Source organism: Mus musculus, chromosome 16 (genome assembly GCF_000001635.26).
Source record: "Mus musculus strain C57BL/6J chromosome 16, GRCm38.p6 C57BL/6J".
Taxonomy (NCBI): domain Eukaryota; kingdom Metazoa; phylum Chordata; class Mammalia; order Rodentia; family Muridae; genus Mus; species Mus musculus.
Window position 1 is genome coordinate 17,619,354 of NC_000082.6, and position 25,875 is coordinate 17,645,228.

The 25,875-nt window shown below is 47.7% G+C and overlaps 1 protein-coding gene across 13 annotated transcripts; it reads left to right on the plus strand.

Moving 5' to 3' along the window:
- Smpd4 (sphingomyelin phosphodiesterase 4) lies at positions 1-25,477 on the plus strand. Of its 13 annotated transcripts, none has more exons than XM_030249330.1 (22): positions 9-81; positions 1,233-1,277; positions 1,359-1,409; positions 2,089-2,172; positions 4,552-4,638; positions 6,367-6,509; positions 6,591-6,666; positions 7,077-7,185; positions 7,286-7,338; positions 7,449-7,600; positions 9,716-9,845; positions 12,633-12,704; positions 16,129-16,249; positions 19,143-19,288; positions 19,921-20,011; positions 20,392-20,492; positions 20,773-20,936; positions 21,512-21,708; positions 22,009-22,242; positions 22,345-22,476; positions 22,816-22,944; positions 23,121-24,475. In XM_030249330.1, the coding sequence occupies exons 11-22, from the start codon at positions 9,796-9,798 to the stop codon at positions 23,448-23,450; spliced, it is 1,767 nt and encodes a 588-aa protein (XP_030105190.1). In that variant the 5' UTR covers positions 9-81; positions 1,233-1,277; positions 1,359-1,409; positions 2,089-2,172; positions 4,552-4,638; positions 6,367-6,509; positions 6,591-6,666; positions 7,077-7,185; positions 7,286-7,338; positions 7,449-7,600; positions 9,716-9,795; the 3' UTR covers positions 23,451-24,475. The 13 variants fall into 13 exon arrangements, 11 of the variants coding, with proteins under 11 accessions (NP_084221.2, NP_001158081.1, XP_006522788.1 ...); XM_006522722.3 differs by having other exon boundaries at positions 16,129-16,215; XR_001781871.2 differs by lacking the exons at positions 9-81; positions 1,233-1,277; positions 1,359-1,409 and adding exons at positions 120-307; positions 20,567-20,654 and having other exon boundaries at positions 16,129-16,215.
- Positions 25,478-25,875: the final 398 nt, after the last annotated feature.

Below are 25,875 nucleotides of genomic sequence, written 5' to 3' on the forward strand. Positions count from 1 at the left end.
GATGACGACATTAGGCGCCGAGTGTCCGAATGGCGGCTCCCTTCTCTGAGAAGCTCGAGATTTGTGCTATCAGCACGGCAGGTGAGTGGCGGGAGCCGCGCGCGAGGCAGCCCAGCACCGTGCGGTTTTCTCGGGTCCCCGCCGAGGCTGGCTCCGTTCCTCCTCGAGCTGTGGGGGACTTGGGCCTCCCGACAGCTCGGCCTGTACGGGGCCGGCCGGGAGCCCAGGGCCCGGCTGCAACCTCACGCCGCTCTCCAGGGTCATGGCTTTCTGCCGCCTTCCTGCGTGGTCCTCGCAGACGGTCCGGGTAGGGGGTGGATGAACGCTCGATGTGAGAGTTGAGGGAGGGGGACTTGGAGGGAAAGTTGAACCTTGGGCTCAGCTAGCGATGTTTGGTAGTAGAACTCGTTGTGGGTTTAGGTTCTACCTTGCGACTTTCCCGAGCCTCAGTTTCCTCCTCTGTAATGTAATAGGGTAGTCTCGAAACTTTGGAGGTATAGGAAGTTGTGATCAACAAATGAGGGCACGCCGCAGCTTCTCAGAGTCAGCCGAGGGAGTTCTTGACAGTGGCGCGCTAAGCTTGGCTGGAGTTCGTAGTCATTAGAAACCTCAAAAACAGTCGCAAGCAGTTCTTGAAGAAAGTGGACTTTGAGGGGTCGACCGAAGCAAAGGCCTTCGGCACTGCATGCACGCTGGCTTCGGGCGTGGGTGACAGGGCCTAAAAGCAAGAGTATCAGTGTCGTTGCCCTATTCGTGGAATCGTGGAAAGACCTTCGTTAGACATCTCTGATTTTTCAACTGTCTGCTTCTTCTGAGGAGAGAGTTGACTTCTTGTCTCCTTTAGATCTCTGCCCTTATCGAGTAGTCCACAATTTTATGCTGCCCTGATCATTTCATGGTAGTTTGCAATGTAGGTCAGGACTGAAACATTTTCAGTTTTCCTTAACACTGAGACTGAATTAAGAATTGGAAAAAAAAAAACAAAACAAAACCCAAAACCTAAGAATTGTTTCTCTTGCCACATGGCAAAGATTGGTGGTCTTTCAAAACCACAACTGCCTTAAACTCCTACTGTCTGGCTTCTCTCCTTGCAGACTGGCATTGCCAGCTTAGCACCTTTTCTCCTGTAGTGAGCAGGGCTGAGACAGAAAAGCTATCACTAGTCCATCGGTGGCACACAGTAGGCTCTCTGCTCTTTCCAGCTCTTGATTGTTTTGTGTTTCTTACCATAGGCACTGGGAGGTAGGAAGCTGCAGGGCTATGCCTAATTTTTGGTGGTGAGTTCAAATTCTTCCTTCATAGAACTTCTTCATTTGTCGCAAGAAGCACACATTACTTGCTTCACCCTTCTCTTACAGACACGAGATTTGTAAGGAGTTTGCTAGACTCTTGGCTCTGCTGATTGCTAGGTGGGTGCTGAGAAGTCTTTTGCTGTTTTTTACCCTTGTTTCCTGATTTGCATCAGCCTTGTGGGCTGTGAAGATGTATTTCCTAGTGGTGCTTTACCTAGCCCCCTTTGTGTTTGTTTTCCCATAGTCACATAGTGACCAGTTCAGGCAGGCACTAGGGTATTAGAAGGTCCAGATCAAGACTTGCTTTAATCTTCAGGCTCTAGGGAAGAATATGATTCCAGGCTTATTCAAGATGCTGCCAGAATCCAGTTTCTTTGAGGTCTTGAATTCTTGCTAAGCTATGCTCTATGTCTTAAAGTCCACTGACATTGTACTGTAGTTGGTTCTTTTAAAGTCTCTTTAGAATAGCACTTAGATGAGTGTTTGATTGAATTGACAAGCAAGAAGAGTCTTGGGGGTTAGTCAGGAATTCTGCCTGTTGCTGGTGATTAGGTAAGGAAATAAATGAAAAGCTCTTAGTGTCATCCTGGCATCTAACAAGTGCTATAGAAGCATTATCAAGGAGTTGCCACCACAAAGCTAGTTCTGAAGCTGGCTACTGTGATCTGTATGAGTTTGCATTTTAAAAATCAAAGGAATATGTGATGTAATTTGTGCTGAGTTCAAATGTTCTCCTGGGCATCCTGAAATTCTGTGGTATAGAAGATATTGAGATTTTGTCTTTGTTTTTCCACAGTGGTTCCCTAAGGCAGCCGTTTCTTGCCGGCCCTGGGAGTCTGCTATGGCGTTCCCTCACCTACAACAGCCTAGTTTCCTTCTGGTAAGTGTCACCTGCCTTTGGAAGGTTGATGATGATGGTTCTATAGCTGAGGAACTTAAAACTTTTTCCCACTGATTTGAAGGACTCATTTTTACGAGACAAGCTGCCTTTCTTTGGTTTTTGTGTGGGTGTGTCTGTGTGTGTGTGTGTGTGGGTGGGTGTGGTTTATTTTATTTATTTATTTTTGAGATAGGGTTTCTGTATGTAGCCCTGGCTGTCCTGGAACTCACTCTGAGACCAGACTGGCTTTGAATGTACAGAGATCCAACTGCCTCTGCCTCCTGAGTGTTGGCACTAAAGGTGTGTGTCACCTGGCTCTTGAACCCAAATCCCTCCTGCCTCAGCTTCCCATGAACTGGGATCATTGTGGGCCGGTGATTCAAAAACTCTCGACTGGGTCGATCTATCTATCTTTCTTTCTTTCTTTCTTTCTTTCTTTCTTTCTTTCTTTCTTTCTTTCTAGTAAAGAATACCAGATCAGCATTAGAATGCTTACCATGCCTTCTGAGTGCAGGATATTGGGTGTGTTCAGTCTCTGAACTCTGATTTTCTTATTACCAAGATAATTGATTCAGCCAGTACTGGGGAGGCTGAGACAGGAAGGTCATTAAGAGTTCATGACCAAGGTGGCGCACATCTTAAATCCCAGCACTTGGGAGGCAGAGGTAGGTGGATCTCCATGAGCTGGGGACAGCAGGTTCTACATTGTGAATTCCAAGTCAGCCATAGCTACACAGTCAAACTTCATCTGAAAACAAAAACAAAACAATAATTGAAAAAAACCCAAAACAATAATTGATGCAAATGTTATTTTCCTTAGTTTCCAAAGTGAGAAGGACATTTACCAGAGCGGTCATGATGCAGAAGCTCTGTGAATGTGTGAAATGTTCTAACTATAGTTGTTGTCAGGGAAACGGAGGGATGCTGCTCCCTGTTAGGGCTTTATGTTAAGTATTAGAATATGAAGCTGGGAAAGCAGATAGAAAGAGATTCTTCGTTGCAGTTGCCAGATGATTTTTGTTTTTGTTTTTGTTGTTTTTCAAGACAGGGTTTCTTTGTGTAACCATGGCTATTCTGTTTTTTTTTTTTAAAGCTTAAAGATTTATTTATTTATTATAGGTAAGTACACTCTAGCTGTCTTCAGACACCCCAGAAGAAGGCATCAGATCTCATTATGGATGGTTGTGAGCCACCATGTGGTTGCTGGGATTTGAACTCAGGACCTTCAAAGAGCAGTCAGTGCTCTTACCCACTAAGCCATCTCTCCAGCCCACCATGGCTATTCTGGAACTCACTCTGTAGACCAGGCTGGCCTCAAACTTAGAACTGCCTGCCTCTAACTTCTAAGAGTTGGATTTAAAGTTGTTGGCCACCTTACCTGGCTTTATATATATATAAAGATAGAGAGAGGGGGGGGGAGAGAGAAAGAGAGACAGAGAGAGAGAGAGAGCGCGAGAGAGAATATTTTTTTCTCAGTGTACCCCTCTGGAGACAGCTGGTGTGACCGGTGACCTGCACCATCAGATTTATTTTTCTAAGAGGGCTCTTGCAATCCCTACTTGTTTAGAGGTGGTCAGCTGGCCCAAGTCTTCAGATTGAACGACTAGCATCTCCTGATCTCTATTTGGCCAGAGGCCACTTCTCCATGGAGTCGGTGTTGTGCCCACATCCCAAGACTTTTAATAAATCTCCTTGGTTTCTGTTCTGAATGTTTTGCTGGCTTATTCATTATCTTGAAAAATATTGAGTTGGCTGAGGCCATCTGTAGTTTTAGACTACATTTTTATTTGTAATTTAAAATTTTTATTTTATTTTTGGAGTTTATAATATAATTATCATTTCCCACTTCTCTTTCCTCCCTCCAAACCCTCTCCAGACTGCATTATTTTTTAAGGTGGTGATTCCAGTAAGTTGCTATGCTATGCACTGGTTAAGAGAAAAGGGGTATTATGTACTATGTGTTTTTGGCTGTTCTCACTTATGCCACAGTCGTGGGTTGTTAAGGAGGTGGAAAGTTTGCACCTTCTGGGTATGAACTCAGCACTTGTGGACTGAATAAGAGTTTCCCATACAACAGGGATCCTGTCCTGACTGCAGGGCTGATTCCAGTGCTGATCCCTGTTTGTGGGTCAGTGGGAGTCAGTTTCCTTTTGATAATGCAGCACTTTGAGGTAACAGGATGCTTAGAGGAGAGCCCTGAGAATTTCTGGTCTGAAAGTGATAGAATTATAGCTTCACTCTCTTGTGTATATGCATGAAGTGCTGGGACCATGCACCACACTGTGTATTTCTGTTGCTTGTGTTTCTGCTTTGATTAAACACAGACTATTTGCAACTGCATAGCAAATCTCTTCATGACTCTTTCACATTGCCTCCTAGGCTAGCCTGAAAGCTGACTCTATAAATAAGCCCTTTGCACAACGTTGCCAAGATTTGGTGAAAGTCATTGAGGATTTTCCAGCCAAGGTACAGCTTTACCAGCAATTCCCTTTCCATATCACCTATAATTTTTTTAAAAAGATTTATTATATATAAGTACACTGTAGCTGTCTTCAGACACACCAGAAGAGGGCATCAGATCTCATTACAGATGGTTGTGAGCCACCATGTGGTTGCTGGGATTTGAACTCTGGAAGAGCAAGCAGTCATTGCTCTTAACTGCTGAGCCATCTCTCTAGCCCCATCACCTATAATTCTTATCTGTAGTAGGTACAAGCCAGAAATGCTAGAAACATCCTACAATACACATGACAACTTGCAACAAAAAGGAATCCAACCCAGAGTCTGGCATAGTAATGTATACTGTAGTCCCAGCACTTGGAAGGCAGGAAGAGGCCTTCCAAGTTCAAGGCCAGGATACATAGCAAGCATACTACAAGGTTGTGTGAGATCTTGTCTCAAAACAGCAACAACAAAGTATCCAGCCCCAAACATACATGGTGCTAATAAGATTGAGAGCCTCTGACATAAGTACTTTGAGAATGTGTATTTAATATTCATTTAGAGTTGTTGAGCCCAAGAAATTGACCTGGATAATGAATTAATATGCTGTTATGTTTCAATGATTTGATTTTAAAACATAGCTTTCCTTTTTAATAGATATCTGTTAAGGTTTTGGGGAGTGGTGTTCTTGTGTGTCAAGGTACACATGTGTTTGTGTGTATATATATATATATATGTGTGTGTGTGTGTGTGTGTGTGTGTGTGTGTGTGTGTGTGTGTGTGTGAAGGTATACGTGCACGCACGTGTGTGTGCCATGCCAAAGGTTTGTTGCTTAGCAGCTGTCTACCTTTTTGTTTTGAGATCTCACTGGGACCTGGGCCTTGCTGTCTAGGCCAGACTGGGTGGCCCGCAAACCCCAGGGATTCTCCTGTCTCTGCCTTAGCACTGAGATCATAACGCCTCTATTTTGGTATGGGTGATGAGTTTCTGATCAAACTCAGGTTTTCATGCTTGTACAACAAACACTCACTGCCTAAGCTATGTCTTTACCCCACTGTGAGTTCATTTGTTTGTGGTTGTTAGTGTTTTGTAATATGGGGACTGAATGCTGATCTCGTACATGGTGTGCAAGTGCTCTGTCACTGAAGTACGTTACCAGGCATCAAAATGTTATACTTGGCTGAGTATGATGGTGCATGCTAACAGTAGGCTCAGCAATTGAGAGGCTAAGGCAAGAGGATTTCTGTGAGTTGAAGGCCATCTTATTACATAGGAAGACTCTTGTCTCAAAAAAGCAAAGCGAAACAAAACAAAAACATTAGTGGAGGGAGCGAGGGAAACTGAAGAGATGGCTCAGTGCTTAAGAGCAGTGGCTACTCTTCCAGAGAAGCCCAAGTTTAGTTTCCAGTACCCATGTCAGGCAGCTCATAGCCATGTGTAACTCCAGCTCCAGGAGATCTGACATCTGCTCTGACCTCCATAGACACTTGTACTCATGTGCACACACTCATGCATATACACATAATTTTTGAAGTGATAAAAATAAACATTTCTTTAAAAATATTTTAGTCAAAGGGCAACTTAGCACAAATATAAGGTTGGTGTGTTATGTCCTAGTGGGAGAATTCAGTTACTCTTCGCCATGGAACAGAGCTTCTGTGGGTCTTTATCAGAGTGACCTCTAGTGGGCATTGTGTGACAGTGGTCCTTAGTGACCGAGCATCTAGCTGCCTCACTGTGCACTGTTTCAGGAATTGCATGCCGTCTTCCCATGGCTGGTGGAAAGCATCTTTGGCAGCCTGGATGGTGTCCTTGTTGGTTGGAATCTCCGATGCCTACAGGGACGTGTGAACCCTGTGGAGTACAGCACAGCGATGGAATTTCTAGACCCAAGGTATGCAGGTTTCCTACTTGAGAAGGGCTGAGTACTTCCTTGTGTTGACATACTCCTCCCCCTTTTAAATTTTATGTTCAGTGGTCCAATGATGAAGTTGGTTTATAAACTTCAAGCTGAAGACTATAACTTTGATTTTCCTGTCTCCTGTCTTCCTGTAAGTAAGCCCTGGTGCTGAGTAGCGCTAAAGGGCAGAGGGCCCAGATGGGAAATTGTGCTGTGACTGGGTGGGCAGAGAGTTTTGTCTTAACAGTCTCATTAGAATGCGGGTGGAGACTGTGGCTCTGTGGTCTGAATAGCAGGAAGCCTGAGTGACTACAGTGCTCCAGACCTTCAGGGCAGGTTGAAGTGTGACACTCAGGAGAAGACAGACTGGAAACACCCAGTTCTCACCCTTGTGTGTGTGAAACTTTATGACTAGAGGAGAAATCTAAACCATACTGTGCGCAGAGGATGGACACGCTTTCCATAAAGCAGGATCTGTGTGTTGGTGTCTGACTTAGCAGCCTCCCCCGTAGTGCTGGAACAGCTGAAGGTCTCTGTGCTGTTGACTGCCTCTCTTTGCAGGGCCCTGTGAAGGCATCCATTCAAGAGAATGTCCTCCCTGACAGTCCTCTGTACCACAACAAAGTCCAGTTTCCCCCGACCGGAGGCCTTGGCCTGAACCTGGCCCTCAGTATCCTTTGCTGACCCAAGGTGTGGGAGGTTGGGAGGGGCCAGCGTACTGTGGAAGGTGACCCACTACCTCTCTATTTGCCCCTTGACACTCTGATCAGATCCATTTGAATACTATATGTTCTACTTTGCTTTGAGCCTCATCTCTCAAAAGGTACAGAAGGGATAACTCTGAGTATGGCTTATAGTACATATCCCATAGTGAAGGGCCAGGGCCTATGATGACCATTGATTAGAGCACTAACAACAAATTTTGTTTTCTAGCCAATGTCTATGACCCTCCATGTCCGTACTTCGGACTGTGCCTATTTCACCCTGGTGGATAGGTACCTATCATGGTTCCTACCCACTGAAGGCAGCGTACCTCCACCACTCTGCTCCAGTCCAGGAGGCTCCAGCCCCTCACCAGCTCCCAGGTAAGGTTGCCTTGACTATTAAGACCTGGCTCTTCTATGGGAAGTGGCCTCATTAAAGGCATTGCCCAAGCATTGCCCTGTTAAGTATTATCATCCATGTTCAGGGTTCCCCAACTTTTTTTAGGTTCAATTCTCAACTTCTCTCGCCCTGGCAAAGACAGGAGTAGGTAAAACTTATCTCTAGCCTCATTGACACAACCAGTGGCCCTCATGGCAGCTGGAGTCTGAGTCCTACCAAAGCAATGAATTGAGTGGAGGGGAGGGACGATTGTAGACATCGGTGGGAGAGCCTGGGCTGAAAAGCCATTTGTGCCAGGCTACACAAGATAGCCTTATGCTGCACTGCACAGTTGGAAGTGGGTTACCTCTGTAGCCTGAGAGTGGCTCGGGGCCTCTCTGGCTGATTGTTCTAAGTTTTTGGTGAGCCTTTAGCCCAGAGCCTCTAGGTCCATTCTCCTTAGGAGTCCTGCCCCAACTGGAGTTGTTGAAGCTCCTCTACTCCCTCCCTGACCTCAGTGGCCCACTACCTGCTCTAGGAGGCTGTAGGCAGGGTTTTTGGTCTAGCTCGTGTCTACTATTATGTGCATACCAGGCCATGCCTTCATCTAAAACTCACTATGTGGGGAGATGCTCTCAAAATATGGAGAGAGACCTGGGAAGTGAGGCTTCTGGGGTGGTCATGCCCGTGGCTGGTGACCTAACCCTGATACTCTGGTAGTACTGTAGTTGGGAAGGAGGGCTTCAAGGTCCAGTAAATTCCTACCCACTCCAAAGCAGAATGTAGGTGCTAGCAGATTTGTACGGACCTAGTTTGTTGCCTTGTTTTGGCTTTTCATTTTGAAGTACTGTCACACTTACAGAAAAGTTTCCAGGTAGAACTTTCACAAGCATTTTAACCCAGATTTCTAAATTGCTGACACAGCTACAAGTCTCATCTTCTGTCTGTGTTTTTGTAAAACATATATGGTTGGTGTTTTGTTTTGTCCTGTCACTCATACTGTGTAGCCTAGGCCAACTTGAAGTTCACGATCCTCTTGCTTCCACTTCTGGAGTGTTGGGGTAACCATTTGGTATTCCAGCATGTTCCCCAGAAGCCATCACATGTCTTGATTGAGCTCAGTGCATCTGTCTACCATGGGAAGATAGCTTGCTACCAGGTTGTCATCAAATTTGTATGTTCACCAGCTACCCTACCCATGTCTGCTGGCTGCTCACTGTGTGCAGTTGTCTTAGGTTTCTACTGCTGTGATAAAGATCATGAGCGAAGCAGTGTGGGGAGAAATGTTTTATTTCATCTCTAGCACTGAGGGAAGTTGAGGTAGAAACTAAAGCCCAGGCCATGGAGGAATGTTTGTTATTAGCTTGCTCCTCGTGACTTATTCAGCCAGCTTCCTAATGAACTCAGTACCATCTGCACAGAGGTGCCTCCCACCCCAGTTGCCTGGGCTTTCCTATATCAACTACTGAACAAGAAAGTGCATGACAGACTTGCTATAGGCAGTTTGACTGGGGGCATTTTTTCACTAGAGTTACCTCTTCCCAGGTAACTAGAGTTCCTGTCCACCAAGGACAGAGGTTACCTCTGTAGTCCTTTGGTGCTTATTCTCCCTATACTTGACTGGCAGAGGTCCCTGGGCGTGTTTGGCAGGGTGGGTGCAGGCTCTCTTTCCTTGACTGTCTGCTCATGCCTAGGCCCAGCTTGGGCTGAGTAAGTAGGAAAGGGTTAGTCACCACAGTAGTAACTCCAAGCAGTGAGTTGTTCCTGGACTGCAGTGGTGGTGATAGGTGCTTAATCACCAGTGACCAGGTTTTCCTAATGTAAATTCAGATCTGTGCTTTGTACCCGACTTGAGGGCTGGGTGAGAATGTCAAATTGTTATTTATGTTAGGGTCTTCTGTTCTCAGTTTCAGTTACTAATAGAGCAAGTTGTAAGTGTGACCTCATTGCATCCCTCATGGTTGCTAAGTGGACAGTCTATAACAAGGATGTCAAATGTTTAGCACAGACCTTGTGTCACTGTGATGTGGTCTGTTGTATTGACTATTGGAATCATTGATTTCCGTGTCAGCAGAGAGAGGAACCTAATTTACTATTCTCTCTGTATATCCTGTCAGAACACCAGCCATGCCCTTTGCCTCCTATGGCCTCCACACTAGCCTCTTGAAGCGACACATCTCTCATCAGACATCTGTGAATGCAGACCCTGCATCCCATGAGATCTGGCGGTCAGAAACTCTCCTCCAGGTAAGAAAGCCCAGTCCCTGCTTCTGTTCCAAAACAGACTGCTTAGCTACCTTCCACTCTGATAGGCAGAATCCCAAAGGTACCCGGTCAGCAGTGGCTGGGTCTAAATGGCATTTTCTTGCTGTGACATTTAGGAAGCAGATAAGGAGAAACTGATGTACTCTTGTAAGCTAAATGTTATAAACAGTATTTTCTGTCTCGGCTTCTCTTGTCCACTGTATTGTTTTCATTGGGTCTATTCATTCACCAGTCTTCTAGTTTCCAATAGTTCCATCCGCACACATGTTCAGCGTGCCCTACCTTGTTCTCCTCTGACTCTTCCTGTGTTGCTAGAGTTGGTTTCCAGTGATTACCATCTGCTGGTTATTAGGTCCTGCTGCAGAAGTGCTTGTATGGTGCTGCATGGTGTGGGCTCTCAGAACCTCCTCTTTGGTCAGCAGTGAGCTCCCACCATTGAGCAGGAGATGCAAGTGGTAGGATAGTGTCCCTTGGGGACTCACTGAGTGGCCCTACCCTCTTCTATGTCCTGGTGTCTGGAGAGAATCAGCTGGTTCACACTGCACTTTGAGGCTGGTATGGCAGCCAGTGTTGCTCTCGACAGAGAAAACTGGGTAGGTAGAGCTCCATCTCCAGCTGTACACTATTGCTGGACTGTCTCAACCTACCAGCTGCACAAGGAAAGACTACAAGACTCTTTAATAGTTCTGAAAGCTTGGCTTTAGCTTGGCAGACTCTCAACTGGTTGATCTAAGTAAGCCGGACACCCTAGCCATGTTCTGCACGTGACTCAGTACCTCTCCCCAGTACTGGCACCTGTTTCTTCCTCCATGTCTGGCTGATGAATCCTCTACCTCTGACTCTTTCCCAGAGTTCTTATCTCTGCCGGGAAGTTCTGCTTATCCTCTCTTATTTTGCCATAGGCCATTCAACTCTTTATTTAGCTTATTAGAAGGTGATGCTTCATAGAAATAACAATACCATAGTGGCCTGTACTTAGCTCTCTGCTGCTACAAAAATCAGCATTTGAATAATGCAAAGTCAGTCTTTATACAGTGCAAGAGATTGTCTTATACAACTGGAGTGTGGAACACATTGCTGCACTCCCAGCAGGTCATTGTTATCCCTGTTCCCATGGGAGTTCTGTGTTGGTGTAGATGGTTCATGGGCCATGAGGACAGATGACAAAGACAGAGCTTACAAAAGGGTTGGAGTATTCTGTTTCCTGAGCCAGAGCACCAGCTTGTTTGTCTGCCCTCCCTCCCTCCCTCCCTCCTTTCCTTCCTTCTTCAGTCTATTTGCTTTTCTTTTTCTTTTTTTTTTTTTTGTTTTGAGACAGGGTTTCTTTTGTAGCCCTGGCTGTCCTGGAACTTGCTCTGTAGACCAGGCTGGCCTCTAGAATTAGCATTACAGATGTCTGTGACCCACCATGTGGGTGCTGGGGATTGAACCTGGGTCCTTTGGAAAAGCAATCTCTCCAGTCCCCTAAAATTTTTTTTTTCATTAAAAAAAAATCTGGGTAGTGGTGGCCCAGGGCTTTATCTCCACCTCTTGGGAGGCAAAGGCAAGTGGATCTCTGAGTCTGAGGCCAGCCTGGTCTACAGAGTGTGAACAGCCAGGGCTGCACAGAGAAACCCTGTTTTGAAAAACAAACGGGGATGGGCAGTGATGGCACATACCTTTAATCCTAGCACTTGAGAGTTCGAGGCCAGCCTGGTCTACAGAGTGAGTTCCAGAACAGCCAGGGCTACATAGAGAAACTCTTGTCTCGAAAAAAAAAAAAAAAACAGCAACAATAATAATAAGTTTAAAAAAGTAAAAAATAATTATAGAAAAGTATGTGTAGCATGAATTGTATCATCTTAACTTTTTTCCATTTATTTATTTATTTATTTAGAGACATTCTTTCTGTGTAATCCAGACTGGCTTAGAACTCCTGATTCATGTACCTCAGTCTATGTGTAGTGTTACGTACATTCGATTGTTGAGCATGTGTGTGCCTGTGTGGGTTTATGTGTACCACATGCATTCAGTTACCTGCAGAGGTCAGGAGAGGTCTTCAGATTCCTTTGAATTAGAGTCACAGATGGTTGTAAGCCACTGTGTAGGTGCTGAGAACTGAACCACTGCAAGAGTGCAAGTGCTCTTCACTGCTGAGCCCCTCCAAACTGCATTAAACATATATTTTTAATTAGTTCGTTGGGAATTCTATACATGCATATAATGTATTTGGATCATATTCATCCCCACTGTTCCTCCCAGATCCACTCCCCTTTCCCTACTTCTCCTAGCTTCCTGTGCTTGTCCTTTCCCCCTTCCTTCCTTTCCTCCTTTCCTTTCTCCCTCCCTTCCTCCCTCCTTCTTTTGTTCTTTCCTTTTTTGCTTTTGTAACTCACAGTCCAGCCTGCATTGCCCATGTACTCATGAGTATGAGGCTATCCCTTGGGGCTCAGTTGACCTACCAAGAGGTGCACTTTTAAAGACTCCTACACACACACACACACACACACACACACACACACACACCACACAGAGAGAGAGAGAGAGACAGACAGACAGACAGACAGAAGTCATCAATTGTTAGTTCCAAAGCTTTGCCCTGTGTTTTCTTCTGAGGTTTGTGGTTTCAGCTCTTGTCACTTCCGTTTTGCATTAATTCTTGGGTGGGATCAGGTATTTTCTTTGGCTTGTGTGTCTCCTGTTTTCAGCATTATTTGTTAGAAAGACTTCCTCACCATTACATGGTCCAGTGCCCTGGTGACAGTTTGATCAGCTACTGTCCTTTTGCAGGTTTTTGTGGAAATGTGGCTTCATCATTACTCCCTGGAGATGTACCAAAAAATGCAGTCCCCTCATGCCAAGGTATGTCTCTGCTCATTATCCCTTCTCCTGTCTTGAGCCCTGGCTAGCCTGCTGTAGTCACTTGTCTCAGATTGAGTGGGGGGGGGGGGGGCTCACTGTTTGCCTTCACTCAGATAATGTACAGAAGAGGTGACCCTGTCCTTTCTGAGCTCCTCCCTGCGCAGCCACACAGCCCTTCCCACCACTGGGGAATGGCTGGGGTCTGATGCTCCTTGTCTTCTGGGACAAGGCAAGCTGTGGCTCTCTTTGGGATTCATGTTTAACTTCTCATGTCTAACTGTCATCAGCAGTGCCCTGATACTTTCAGGTGGCCATGAGCAAGCCCCTACATGCTGTGTTATACCTCTTTGGCCTGCTTGCTGCTCTGAATTGTGGCCATTTGTGCTGTGTGGGCTCTGGGACCCTCCTGCATGTGGCCTAGCCTCCTTCCTCCTCTTCTCTTCAGCCTTTCCTTGCCTTCCTCCCTGGGTAGCACAATCATTTGCAGAGATATGGAGGTGGCAGGGTCCCTGGAATCTTCTGGTGGTGGTGTCCCTTGGGAAAGTACTCTGCTGGGCTTGTTAGAGTGAAACTGTTCAGTTAGTGAATGGCCTGTGGAATTGAGAGTTACAGAGCCATACATAGGCAGAGTCAACAGACACTGCTGCTTGCGTCTCCTTACTCTGTGTAGACTAATATTGTCACTGCTAAGTAGATTCTCCAGCACTTGCTTTAAAGTGGAGTGGGTGGATGATGGCATCCACATTGAGTCTTGTGACTCAGTTTTGCTCCCTGGGTTCTGCTATCAGAGAGGCCCTGGAGCCACTGTAACTCCAATCTTCCGCAGTGTTGGAGATTCTGTCCTACTATTTTCAAAGTGCAGAGCTCCCCAAACCTCCTGTCATAGTATCACAATGGAGAAGGAAGGGAAGGCAGGGAAAGGCCTTCACCACAGAGAGCCTGGGACACCCTTCCTGCTTGCAGCCAGAGTTACTCACGCTCTGGGTTGGCCTGTGGAAGCCTGGGCCTGGGCTTCCCTAGGTTCCCAGAGCCCTCAAGCCGGCTCAGCCTTGTGCATGTGGCGCGGCCTTGCCGAGGCAAGCTTGCTTTGCTGCAGCATCTCCCTTGTGCCTGCTGTCTTTCCAGTGAGTAGAAGCCACACTTTCGTTCAAGAGTCAACCAGAAAGGCCCTTCTGGATGGTCTCCTCTGACGATTCTGCTTCTGTGGTCAGAGGGAAGGGTCAGTGTTAGCAGTGAGGTACATCCGTCTTGTCCCCACAATCGCTTCCTCTTGGCCAGACCTTGGGTGGGTGAGATGTGCTGGGAAGGTTGGTGCTCCCTGGCCAAACTTTGTACTTTACTGCCTTCTTCTGACACAGACCATAAAGCCCAAAGGTTTCCAGTGACTAGAAACCAGGGAAGATGGTTGCAGAAGTTGCCCACATTCACAGCTTCTGTTACTGGGGTCTGTACCATACCTTCCAGATAGGCTTTCCAGTACCCACCAAGCCCTGACTGCCACATGCAGAATATTTGACACCAGAGATTCCATTCTGATCAGCCTATGTGCAGAATATGTGTTCACTGCCAGGACTGGGGGCAGTGCTAGGTGTGGCCTATAGGCGGCTGAGACTTGCCTTGTGTTTTTTCCTGAAGGGAGCCTGGTTCCTCTCAGCACTGCAGCTGAGCCTGGGTCTGGCACAAAGGAACCTGTGTGGAAGGGCCTTAGCTCCCCTCACTAGAGGATCAGTGTCTAGTAAAAGTGTTCTTTCCTCTCCGGTTGCAGTTGATGGGCATTCTGGTAGGGCATGGCCTCTGTGTGCTGTCGCTGGGCAGTGAGCGGTGCTGCAGGGAGGTAGGGCAGAGGGGGCTTGAGTGGGGCTGATCGGCTTGCTGGCTTGGCTGTTATCTCTGCTGCTCTGGGCTGTCCCTGCCACTAGGGGGATGCGACTCTGCAGATTCCTGAGGGTTCCTTCTTTTGGGAGCCCTGTGTGTGAGAGATAACACATAGAAAAGGCTGTCTTCCCAGTTGGAACTAGTAAGCACATTTAGTAGTTTCCAGTGTAGGAACAGCACAGCCTGGTAGACCAAGCCTGGGCGCCAGGCCCCATCTCCTTAGGTCTGAGAGAGCCACTAAAGGACGAATATGTATGGTTTTAGATGTATGAGACTTGATTCTTTCATATATTTATCCCCTGATTTGAACAATATATTTATTCCCTCTCCCGTCTTTCCTGAGCCTCACACATGCTAAGCAATCTATCACTGAGCTATATTTCCTATGAGTTTGATAAAGTTCTTGTCAAATCAGCCCATGGAACTCCCTCAGTACTCCTCACTCAGGACCTGAGGGACGGCCTCAGGGCCTGGTCCCCAGTATTCCCAGATCTTTGCATCATTAGCTCCCTTGTATAAGATGCTCTTGCATGTAACTTAACTGTCCTGCTTTAAGCTTTCTCTTCATGGCCTGTAATCCCAGCACTCCAGAGCCTGAGGCAGAAGAATTTAAGTCCAGGCCCACAGAGACTGCCATGTGAGACCCTGTCTCAAGACAATAAATAAACTTCAGGATTACTTATAATACCCCACCCACACAGTCCTCATCCCCACACTCGGGAAAGATGCCTTTCTAAAATATTTTAAATTGAGTTGGTCAAATCCACGTGGAAGCCTATATATACTGAGGGCAGCTGTACATTTTCCTCTTCCTGCAGAGCCTATTCTTTGCTCAGGTTTTTTTTTTTTTTTCTCCCCTTTGGATTTTTCGAGACAGGGTTTCTCTGTGTAGCCCTGGCTGTCCTGGAACTCACTTTGTAGACCAGGCTGGCCTCGAACTCAGAAATCTGCCTGCCTCTGGCTCCCAAGTGCAGGGATTAAAGGCATGTGCCACCATGTCCGGCCATTTGCTCAGGTTTTTGTTTTTGTTTCTGAGCCTCAAGACTTCATAGGCCTTGGTGGCAGCAGCAGCAGCACATTCCCAGTGACAATGAGATTCTAGGCTTTAGGTCATTATGTGTGACATTGTCTCATATATATGTATGTATGTATTCATATATATATATGTATATATATATGTATTACATAGCATCATCTTAGGGACAGTATTATACTTCTGGAAAAACAGAACTGGGCAGACTTCAGAGTAGCTGAGGCCTTCAGCCCCAGTAGCCTAGGACCTCCTGTGATCTTGTGAGGGCTGAGCCGCTGAGGAGGATCTTGAGGATCCTCTGGCTCAGCTGGGGCTTACTGTGGGACCCAGGGCTGCTGGGCAGAGTGTGTTGTATTGTCACTGATGAACTTTTATTCTTGTTTTTTGTTTTTCCTTCTTTGTTCTTTCTTCTGGGCTCCTTGTGTTTTGTCTCTCCCCAACCCCTTCCCCTTCCCTTCCCCACCCTGTGTGTCCTCCGATCTGCCTCCTGGCCTTTCTCTGTTTGTTGTCTCTCAGTTGGAGGTTCTACACTACCGACTCACTGTCTCCAGCGCCCTCCACAGCCCTGCCCAACCCAGCCTCCAGGCCCTCCACGCCTACCAAGTACTGGCCTTTCCTTCCCTTCCCCTGCCCCAAGGTGGGCGCAGAGTGTGTGTTGGTACAGTACCAGAGTAAGGGTCTCCCAGAAACCTGCTATGATCCTTAAGAGACAAGACCTGAGCAAAATGAAACCCATGTGTTAGGGTAGGCCTGACTGGGCCTTGAGATTGTTGATTGCCCTTCAGGTTTGCAGGCTAGCCTGGTTCTGGTATATGACCATGTACCTATGTTAAGGCATACAGCCTGCCAGGGCATATATCATGGAATCTTCCTCCAAAATCCCTAGCCTGCAGAGCTTTCTCACCTTCTCCTTTTTTTTTTTTTTTTTTTTTTTTTTTTGGGGGGGTGGGGGGGAGAGCCTTGCCCTCACTTTTCAGAGGACTAATGTATGATATGGCTGTTGCCCTGTTCAGAGTTGTTTCCTAGCCTGAAGGATGCAGTTATATCACAAGATACAGATTCCCCCAGAGCCCTTAGGTCTGTCAGTCTTTCTGGTGAGCCCAGCCACTTACAGACTTCTTCAGAGGCAATGAGAGCAAGTGGTGGCCTCGTGGAGATTGCTGCCTACTTAGGCAGAAGTGGCCAGTGTGTGAACAGATTTGAGGTCAGTAGAGTGTCGTTCAGACCTCAGGTATTTGGGGGAATGGAGTTAGCTGATCTGTGAGAACCCGGGAATGGGGAGATGTGCTACCACACAGGGCTGTGTCTGATTTACCCTGGGGAAGAACTTATGACAGTTGACATTGAATTTGAACAAAGATGAGAAAACAGTGCTTGCATGCTGAGTGTTGCTGGCATGGGATGATAAATGCTTCTCACAGTGGGGTTCCCACTCATAAGCAGCAGATAGAGAGGAGATCCTATGGGAGGGCTCAGCAATGACACGGCTTCCTGGGAAGACCCCATAGGAGGAGAGCTGTGAAGATCTGGGAGGCTGGGCATAGTGGGAAATACTAGAGGGGACACATTCTTATGTCATTACAAAGTGCAGGTGGCACTAGGGACACCAATAGCACGTGAGTGCCCCCACTCAGCATTCTAGGAGAGAGGAGGAGATAGATAGGGTCTTTATCTATCTGACCAGGAAGGGTGGGCAGGGCTGACCATCTAGAGCCTTTATAAAAAGCTGGGGAAGATGGAGCCGTGCTTGCTGCTGGGGGCGTGGGGCTCCTGGGAAGGTGCCGCTTGCTCTCTAAACTGCGAGTCTGAGCTGATGGTACTGCTCAGGAGAGGTGCTGTGTGCAGAGAGGAGTATGGGTTGGCTAGCCTGGCCTGGTGGTCTTTAGTATTGATTAGTCTGTGTGGTTATTGTATGTTCTAATCCATTTTCTATTAAGTGTCATGACTAGTCATTTATAAAGACAAAAGTGTTGTGCTTTTGTTTTTTTTTTCCTCAGTGCTGGTCCACAGTGGGGGAGGGGTTGTATCTGATGATGGCTTTATTGCTGACACTGTGGTAGGAGACAAGTAGTGTTATTGAGACCGAAATAGATCCTCACTTGTGAGGAGGCTGTGGGCAGATTGCCACTTGAGGCCAGTCTGAGCTGCATAGTGCAACCATCTCAAAAAGTGCAGGGCTGGGGATATAGCTCAGTGCCCAGGCCTTGCAGATTTTATTCAAGGCCTGGATTCTGTCCCCAGAGGCCAGACTCAGGAGATCAACCTACTGGTCATGTGATGGGATTGATCCCTCCCCAGGCATCCCTAATCAGAATCTTGTGATCTTCAAGATCCTCGGGCCCCACCTCTTAGTCCTGCACTGTGGGATTGGGTTAGCTCTCGTGTTCAGAAGGGATAGGGTAGGCTTTTTTACTGTGTTTTGTCTGTTCTTCCTTAGAAGCAGCAAAAATTCCCTTTAAAGTTTAAAGTTCCAATAAGCAGAAGAGAACAGCCCCTCCTTAGGTTTAGCTAGTATGGTGCCACCTGCGCCGTAGGGCCTTTTCTCCCCGTTTCTTTCTTATTGAGACAGTTTCATTATATAGCCTTGACTGACCTGCTATGTAGACCTTGATGGCCTAGAACTTGACAGTCCCTCTGTCTCTGCCTCCTAAGTGCTGGGATTGCAGGCATGTGTCACCATGCACAACTGTTATGACAGGGAGGCCTGAGTAGACAGAGCCCTGTGGACTCCTGTGTGTCACAGGGCCAGGCTTTACCAGCCTTAGCTCCACAAGTCATCAAGGCCCAACAGATGCAGGGGACGGGGATGTGCCTGACTGGACTCACTCCTGCCTCCAGGTGGCATCACTACTCCCAGCCCCACAGGACATTCCAAGCACCACCTAAATGCATGCTCAACAACCAGAGAGCCTGAGAGCCCATAAGTCTCCTTTTGGTTCAGAGATCTTGTGTTTGTGTATAAAATTCACCTCACAAGCTTGAGAATGCTCTCGTCCTGGAGACTTTAGGTCTACTGGCAGTGGTGGAAGTAATTCCCTGGCTTCCTCCAGGGTGGACCCCTCATCTGGCTGTGACCAGGACAGGCAGCTGGGAGGGGCTGGGATTGTGGCTGGAGAAGGAACTGGGGAGAAAAACACTCCTACTTGAGCAAGGTGAGTCCTGGTGAGCTTTTTGCACGTGTTGGGAAGCAGGCAGACAACCTTGGATCCAGAGTGTAGGTAGGCTAGGAGCCTACTCTGTTCTCACTCTCTGGCTCAGCAGGAGGCCTCGCCCTGAGGCCCAGCATAGGTTGCAGTGTCTGCTGGTGCATGGCCATGTATTGCTAAAGTGGGGTATAAATTGCTCTTCGCAGACTCATCTGCTCTTACCAGCCCTCCCGGGGCAGGCACAAGGCCACATGTTCCCATGTGTGAGCTGGTGGCAGTTCAGATCTGGCAGCATGAGGTGACATGCCTGGCCTGGTGCTTATCTCCTGTGAGCAGAAGGTACTATAGCTCTCACTTGGCCTTGACACCCTCCTTCCTTCCCAGGAGTCCTTCACGCCTACTGAAGAGCACGTGCTGGTGGTACGCCTGCTGCTGAAGCACCTGCATGCCTTTGCCAACAGCCTGAAGCCAGATCAGGCTTCGCCATCTGCACACTCCCATGCCACCAGTCCGCTGGAGGAATTCAAACGGTGGGTATAGGATGGGTGGGGCTTCAGGGCTTTCCTTCTCTTACGCCCACTCTGATCCCTGTTGGGCTGTTTGTTTTTTGACTGCTTCTGTTTTGAAAACCTTCTCTCATAGATCAGTGGGTCTCACCCTTCTTAATGTTGTGTGACCCTTTATTTAATACAGTTCCTCATGTTGTGGTGACCCTCCCCCAACCATAACATTGTTTTGTTGCTACTTCATAACTAATTTTGCTACTGTTGTGAACTGTAATATAAATAACTGCTATGCAGGATATCTTCTATGCAATTCCTTTGGGGGTCTCCACCCACAGGTTGAGAGCCACTGCTCTAGATGCTCCCTATGCCATGGGAAGAGCCAGCTGAACAGAGATTACAGCCTTGCTGTTCTATCTTACTCTCCCTTACCTTAGTCAGGAGGAAGGCTGCTGCCACTGACTTCAAAGGCAACTTACACACTGTGTTCTTGACCTTGTTGGTTTCTTCTGGAGAATCAGGCTAGAGACAAATCTTACCTCAGGGAGTGTGTTCAGTGTTCCCTACTGGCAGAACAGACTCACTAGCCAGGGCTAGTCCTTAGGAACAGGCACAGGCTTCTGGGCAAGTGACAGCTCATGTCTCTCCTATCCCCACAGGGCCGCAGTGCCTCGCTTTGTCCAGCAGAAGCTGTACGTCTTCCTGCAGCACTGTTTTGGCCACTGGCCTCTGGATGCAACCTTCAGAGCTGTAAGCACAAATACCTGCCCTGCCCTCACTATTGACCTCTGGCATGATGTTGGCAGCCTATGGGGTCAGCTGACAGGACAGGATAGGCTGTTATCACAGACCTTAGAGATGAAGCCTTGTTTTGTCTTGTCGTTCTGTTGGCCATACTCAGCCTTAGGGGGCTGGCATGAGGTACTTATGTTCTTGTAGGATGTTCTTGGGAGGATGGAGGAAGACTTGTTCACTCATTGGCATCTACGCTGAAGTCAGGGAAAAAGAGTTCAGAGCCCCAGCGTTGCATTAAAGTCTTCAGCTAGGGCACAGACTAGGTTCAGATCACCTAAAAGTCGAGTGCACCAGCCTACAAGCACAGGCCTTCAGGGCACATATGTTCCTCACAGGTCTTGGAGATGTGGCTGAGCTACCTGCAGCCATGGAGGTATGCCCCTGAGAAACAGGCTCAGGGCAGCGATCCCCAGCCACGGTGTGTGTCAGAGAAGTGGTGAGTGTCCCCAGCCCACCTGTCCCAGTGATGCCATTGCCCTCTGGTGCTAAGTTAGGCATGCTGTGCTTCAGGTCTTGAGTACACGGCGACCCTAGAACCCCATCTCCTTGTTCGGCCTAGCCTGGCTCCATGGTCACCCTATCAGCACAGAGGACTGAGGTGGGGCATCAGGAAGGGGTAGGCTTTGGGAGTAAGGAGCAGTGTGGCCCTGCCTCCTATAAGGGGTCTACACGGTGGTCTCACTCCAGCTGGCCCCCATCTTGCTACCTGTCTTCAGGGCACCCTTCATCCAGGAAAACCTGCTGATGTACACCAAGCTGTTTGTGAGCTTTCTGAACCGTGCCCTACGCACAGACCTTGTCAGCCCCAAGAATGCACTCATGGTCTTCCGAGTGGCTAAGGTCTTTGCCCAGCCCAACCTGGCTGAGATGATCCAGAAAGGTGAGTCTTCAGTCCCGGGCAGGCTCCACTGAGTGAGTTAGTACCTTAGCTGCTGAGAAGTGGCACATAGAGGAATTTGGGGTTGCTGCATGCCTCAAGGATGTTCTTTGTGGCTTGCAGACTTTGCACATCAAAAGTATAGTAAAAGTTTGGCTAATGTCCCCTTCCTAGTGCTGGCATCTAGGCAATGGCTATACTGAGCTCAAAGACATGGACATCAGAGCTCTAAGCTGTAGCTCTCCGAACTGCTGTTTTACCCTATAGATTGGTGGGTAGTGGCGGGCATTGGCTGCTGTCACTCTGCTAGCACAGTGTCTACTGTTGGCAACTGTTGCTTTTGCTCAGGCTCCTAAGCATTAGAGCTGGGCCCTCGAGCTACCAAGCCCCCGAGACAGTACACAGGTAGAGGCCCTGGAGTACCTGCACCAGATATTCCCGTTAGGCCTTTCTCTCTAGCCTGGAGCCTGGAGGTACAGCATTGCCACGGCTCTTCAGAAGCCAGAGCAAATTTTCTGGAGTCTTACCAGGAGCACCTGGATGCGTGTGGCAGACTTAGCTAGCGTCTTGCCTTCTAGGTGAGCAGCTGTTCCTGGAGCCGGAGCTCATCATCCCCCACCGCCAACACCGGCTCTTCACAGTCACCACCAGCTTCCTGTCACCATGGCCCCCTGTTGTGACAGATGCCTCCTTCAAGGTGAAGAGCCATGTCTATAGCCTAGAGGGCCAAGACTGCAAATATACCCCAATGTTTGGTCCTGAAATCCGAACCCTGGTAAGTGGACAAAAGTCTTCCTAATGTGGGGTCCCGGAAGCTGTGAGGACCAGCAGAACCAAGGAAGGGATTTTCAGTGCAGAGAAGAAGGGAGGAAGGCTGGGTATTGAGTGGGTGCTCTAAGTATAACTGCTAGTTTTTTTCTCATAATGAAGATTATTAATTATAAGATGTCCCTTTTCCCTCTGGGTGGACACTCTTAGAGCTGGTTTCTTAGGGCCACCCTGCCCAAATGACAGGGTCACCACCTCCTTTGGTGGGTGCTTGAGCCCATTTGCAGTGCCTGTGTCTTTCTTGCAGGTCTTGCGCCTTGCTCAGCTCATCACACAGGCCAAGCAGACTGCCAAGTCCATCTCTGATCAGTATGTGGAAAGCCCAACTGGCCGCTCCTTCCTGTCATGGCTGACCTTTGGCCTCACAGACACAAATAGCTGCTACCCAGCCAATGACCTGGATGAAATAGGTCAGGACAGCATCCGCAAGACAGACGAGTACTTAGAAAAGGCCCTGGAGTACCTGCGCCAGATATTCCGGGTATGTCCTGTACAGGTCCCTCTAGGAGGGTCTCAGTCAGTGGGGGTGAAGAGCTCTCCCTTCCTTCCCTTTGAAATTGAAAGCAAAGGCCTTCCTCTCCAGCTCAGCGAAGCCCAGCTGGCCCAGCTCACGCTTGCCCTGGGGAGTGCTCGGGACGAGAATGGGAAGCAGCAGCTCCCAGATTGCATTGTGGGGGAAGAAGGACTCATCCTTACACCCTTGGGCCGCTACCAGGTAAACCATTTTTGTCGCAAGGGGCATATGATGGTCGCATGAGCTGTCGTTTCTCAAGTCATCTGCAAAGATACATTCTTTTTAGAATTATTTCCACTGCTTGGGTTTCTAGATTTTTTTATTTTATTTTATTTTGTTTTTTTTTGCCGTCAATAAGAAATTTACCTATTTAAAAAAAAATCCAAATGCTGGCATTGTCCAGAAAATTTTAACAGGTTTATTTATAATTGTTATAAAGTTGAACTGTTGAAATGTGTTCACGGAAACATTTTGCTTGCATTAATGCTTTACATCTTGCACTTATATTAAAAATTCATACACAAATGAACGGGTTTCTAGATCATTAATGGTCTGCGAAGGTTCGAGATTGAGTACCAGGGAGACTTAGAGCTGCAGCCCATCCGGAGCTACGAAATCACCAGTCTGGTCCGTGCACTCTTCCGGCTGTCCTCTGCCATCAACCGTAGAGTAAGTGAGCAGCAGGGACAGCTGGGATGCCCTAGACATAGCTTCCAGAGAGTGCTCCTGCCCTAGGTAGCATCCTGCCCTTCACGGCCCTGCGTGAGAATCACTTGGTCCCAGAGGCATCCTGGAAGGGAGGGTGCTCTGTGTCTCCAACTGCTGAGTCCTTGTTTGTTCTCTAGTTTGCAGGCCAGATGGCAGCTCTGTGCTCCCGGAATGACTTCCTTGGCAGCTTCTGTCGCTACCACCTCACTGAGCCTGCCTTGAGCAACAGACATCTGCTGAGCCCTGTAGGGCGGAGGCAGGTCACCAATCCTGCACGGGGCCCCAGGCTCAGCCTCCGTTTCCTGGGCAGTTACCGGACACTGCTCCTGCTCCTGATGGCCTTCTTTGTGGCTTCTCTGTTCTGCATTGGGCCCCTGTCCTGCTCCTTGCTCCTGGTCCTAGGATACGTCCTCTATGCCATAGCTATGACACTGCTCACTGAACGGGGGAAGCTGCACCAGCTCTGAGCTGCTGGCCATCCTCTCCTGAGCAGACTGTGGCAGGTTGCTTAGAAGCCAGGAATAGAGGGGCAGGTCATCTTCAGTGTTCTTGGGAGTAGTTTCCCTGCAGTGGTGGAGTTATTCAAAAGAACAAAGAGTTGGAAGGGAGAGTGATCCAGGCAGGCCTGACACAGAAGGGTCAGTGTCAGAAGGTTCATAAGCCATTGTGTAAGACAATCAGTGCTGGCCATGGCTCCTCACCTTCAGTCCAAGGGCACACAAGCAGCTCAATATCCACTCCAGGGGAGAAGCAGGGTTCTAAGAGACAGAGCTTGGGGTTGGAGCTTGGTCTGGCCAGCCTCTGTGGACACAAAGCAAAAAAGCATTGGTTTTGCCTGTAAAACTAAGGAATTTAAGGGAGCGTCACATTTGTAACAACACCTGTATGAAAAAAACACCTTCACATCAAAGCTAAGACACCAAAGGGCTCAAGTTCACCCTGCAGGTGAACACCACCATCTCCAAGGTGTTCTTAAACCAGCCCTTTTGTTGTGGGTGTGTAGCTGTTTTTAAAGAAAAAAAAATACCAACCTGTTTTTTTTCAAAGTTATCACTGGGCTTTGTATTTCGATGTAACTTCAGAATACATCATGGGACCCATGACCAAAAGTCAGCTCAAAACATAACTGAACAAGGATCCGAATAAACCATTCTTGCTTCGGAGATTGTCTGGGCTGAATCTTTAGCCTGTTTACCTGCCAAGGGTCCCTGGGCATTTGGGAACTGTGGAGCAAGCTCCTGGACACGGTACCTCCTTACCTCGTGATGGAGTTCTTTCTGACTGAAAGTCCCCTTTCATGCCTAGGGCATGTTGGATTCAACTTCTGCAGAAACAAGACAAGGCAGACTAACCCTGAGGTGGGGGCAGGCCCTGTGGTGCCCTGAGAACTGATTTCCCTGCTTAACACCTCAGAACTGGCTGTCATCCAGAACAAATACCACATTGGCTTCCAGAAACTTCCTTTTTGTTAAACAGTGTCATTTTTATTTTATGTGAGTGAATGTTGCTTGTGTCTGTTCATCATATGTATGCATTTAAGGAGGCCAAGAAGAGGGAGTGGGTGGGTGCTGGAGACCAAACTCCAGGCTTCTGTAGTGCTCTTAATCAACTACTGAGCCATCTCTTCAGCCTCCAGAATCTTAGAGTCATGGGCAGATGGGGCTGACCTATACTAGCCAGCTCCAGGCCAGCATCTTCCCAGGAGTACAACCTCCTTGTGGTGGGAAGGGAAGTTGCCTTTTGAGTGTCCCACTGTTTCCAATTCCCCTGGTCAGAGCTGAATGACTAGCCCTTACCAACAACCCTATCAATATTTATCTTTTGTGTGGGGGATAGAGATAGTTACTCTTGTGTAGCCCAGGCTGGCCTTGAACTCAGAGATACACGTACACTTACCAAGTGTTGGAATCAAAGGCTTGTGCCAACTCTTTACCTAGCCTGTATTTATTTATGAGATGAATATTTTTTTAAATTTTTTTTCTCTTGACAGTTACACACACACACACACACAGGTCATGTCTTACTCCTTCAAGTGCCCCCAGAGTTTAATGTTTTAGACTGACTTATTGGAGTGTGGGGGATGCAGTGCATGCATGCGTGCCATGTATGGACATAGGTCAGAGGTTTGAGGAATGGAACTAGGTTAGGCCTCAAAGCAGGTGTCACCAGTTGTCAGCGTTCAGTTGTCAACTTGATTCACCTGGGAAAGGGACCTTTTCTTGATTGATGTAGCTATCTTCGGGTGGTACCATCCCTAGGCAGGTAGGTCTGGGCTGTATAAGAAAGGTAGCTGAAAGTAAGCTGGGGAGAAAGCCCCAAGCAGTCTCTTGGTTTCTGCTTCAGGCTTCTGCCTTGCCTTGAGTTCCTTCATGGCATCTGTCCATGATAGACTCTAACCTATAAGCTAAAATAAACCCTCTGATGCCCACTTTGCTTTTCTTTTGATCACGGTGTTTATCGCAGCAACAAAAAATAAAATAGGATGCTCAACTAAGCCATCTCCCTGTTTTGGTTTATTTTTAGGATAAGATCTCACTGTGTAGTCTGTAATGAAACTTTGTATCCTAGGCTAGGATTATAGGTATGAGCTTCAAGGATCAGTTTGAAATGATCTTTTTATTATTTGTGTGTGTTTGTTTTGAAGACAGGATTTCACTATGTAGCTCTGCTGACCTGGAACTCTATGTAGATCGGGCTTTTTGCTGTGCAAAGGATGGACCTCTGGGACATGGACATGGTAGACAAGTGTCAAACACTGACCCATTGGGAGGTGACTTTTGCATAGCCTTCTCTTAGAAATTAAGTTTCCAAACCAGGCATTAATCTTAGGATTCAGAAAGGAGGCAGAGGCAGATCTCTGAGTTTGAAGTCAGCCTGGCCTATGTAGCTAAA

Coding starts and splice junctions, on each gene's coding strand:
- Smpd4 (XM_006522720.3), top strand. CDS start 263: ATGGCTTTCTGCCGCCTTCCTGCGTGGTCCTCGCAGACGGTCCGG. Junction 308..2,088: donor GGTCCTCGCAGACGGTCCGG/GTAGGGGGTGGA, acceptor GTTTTTCCACAG/TGGTTCCCTAAGGCAGCCGT. Junction 22,243..22,344: donor ACCTGCGCCAGATATTCCGG/GTATGTCCTGTA, acceptor CTTCCTCTCCAG/CTCAGCGAAGCCCAGCTGGC.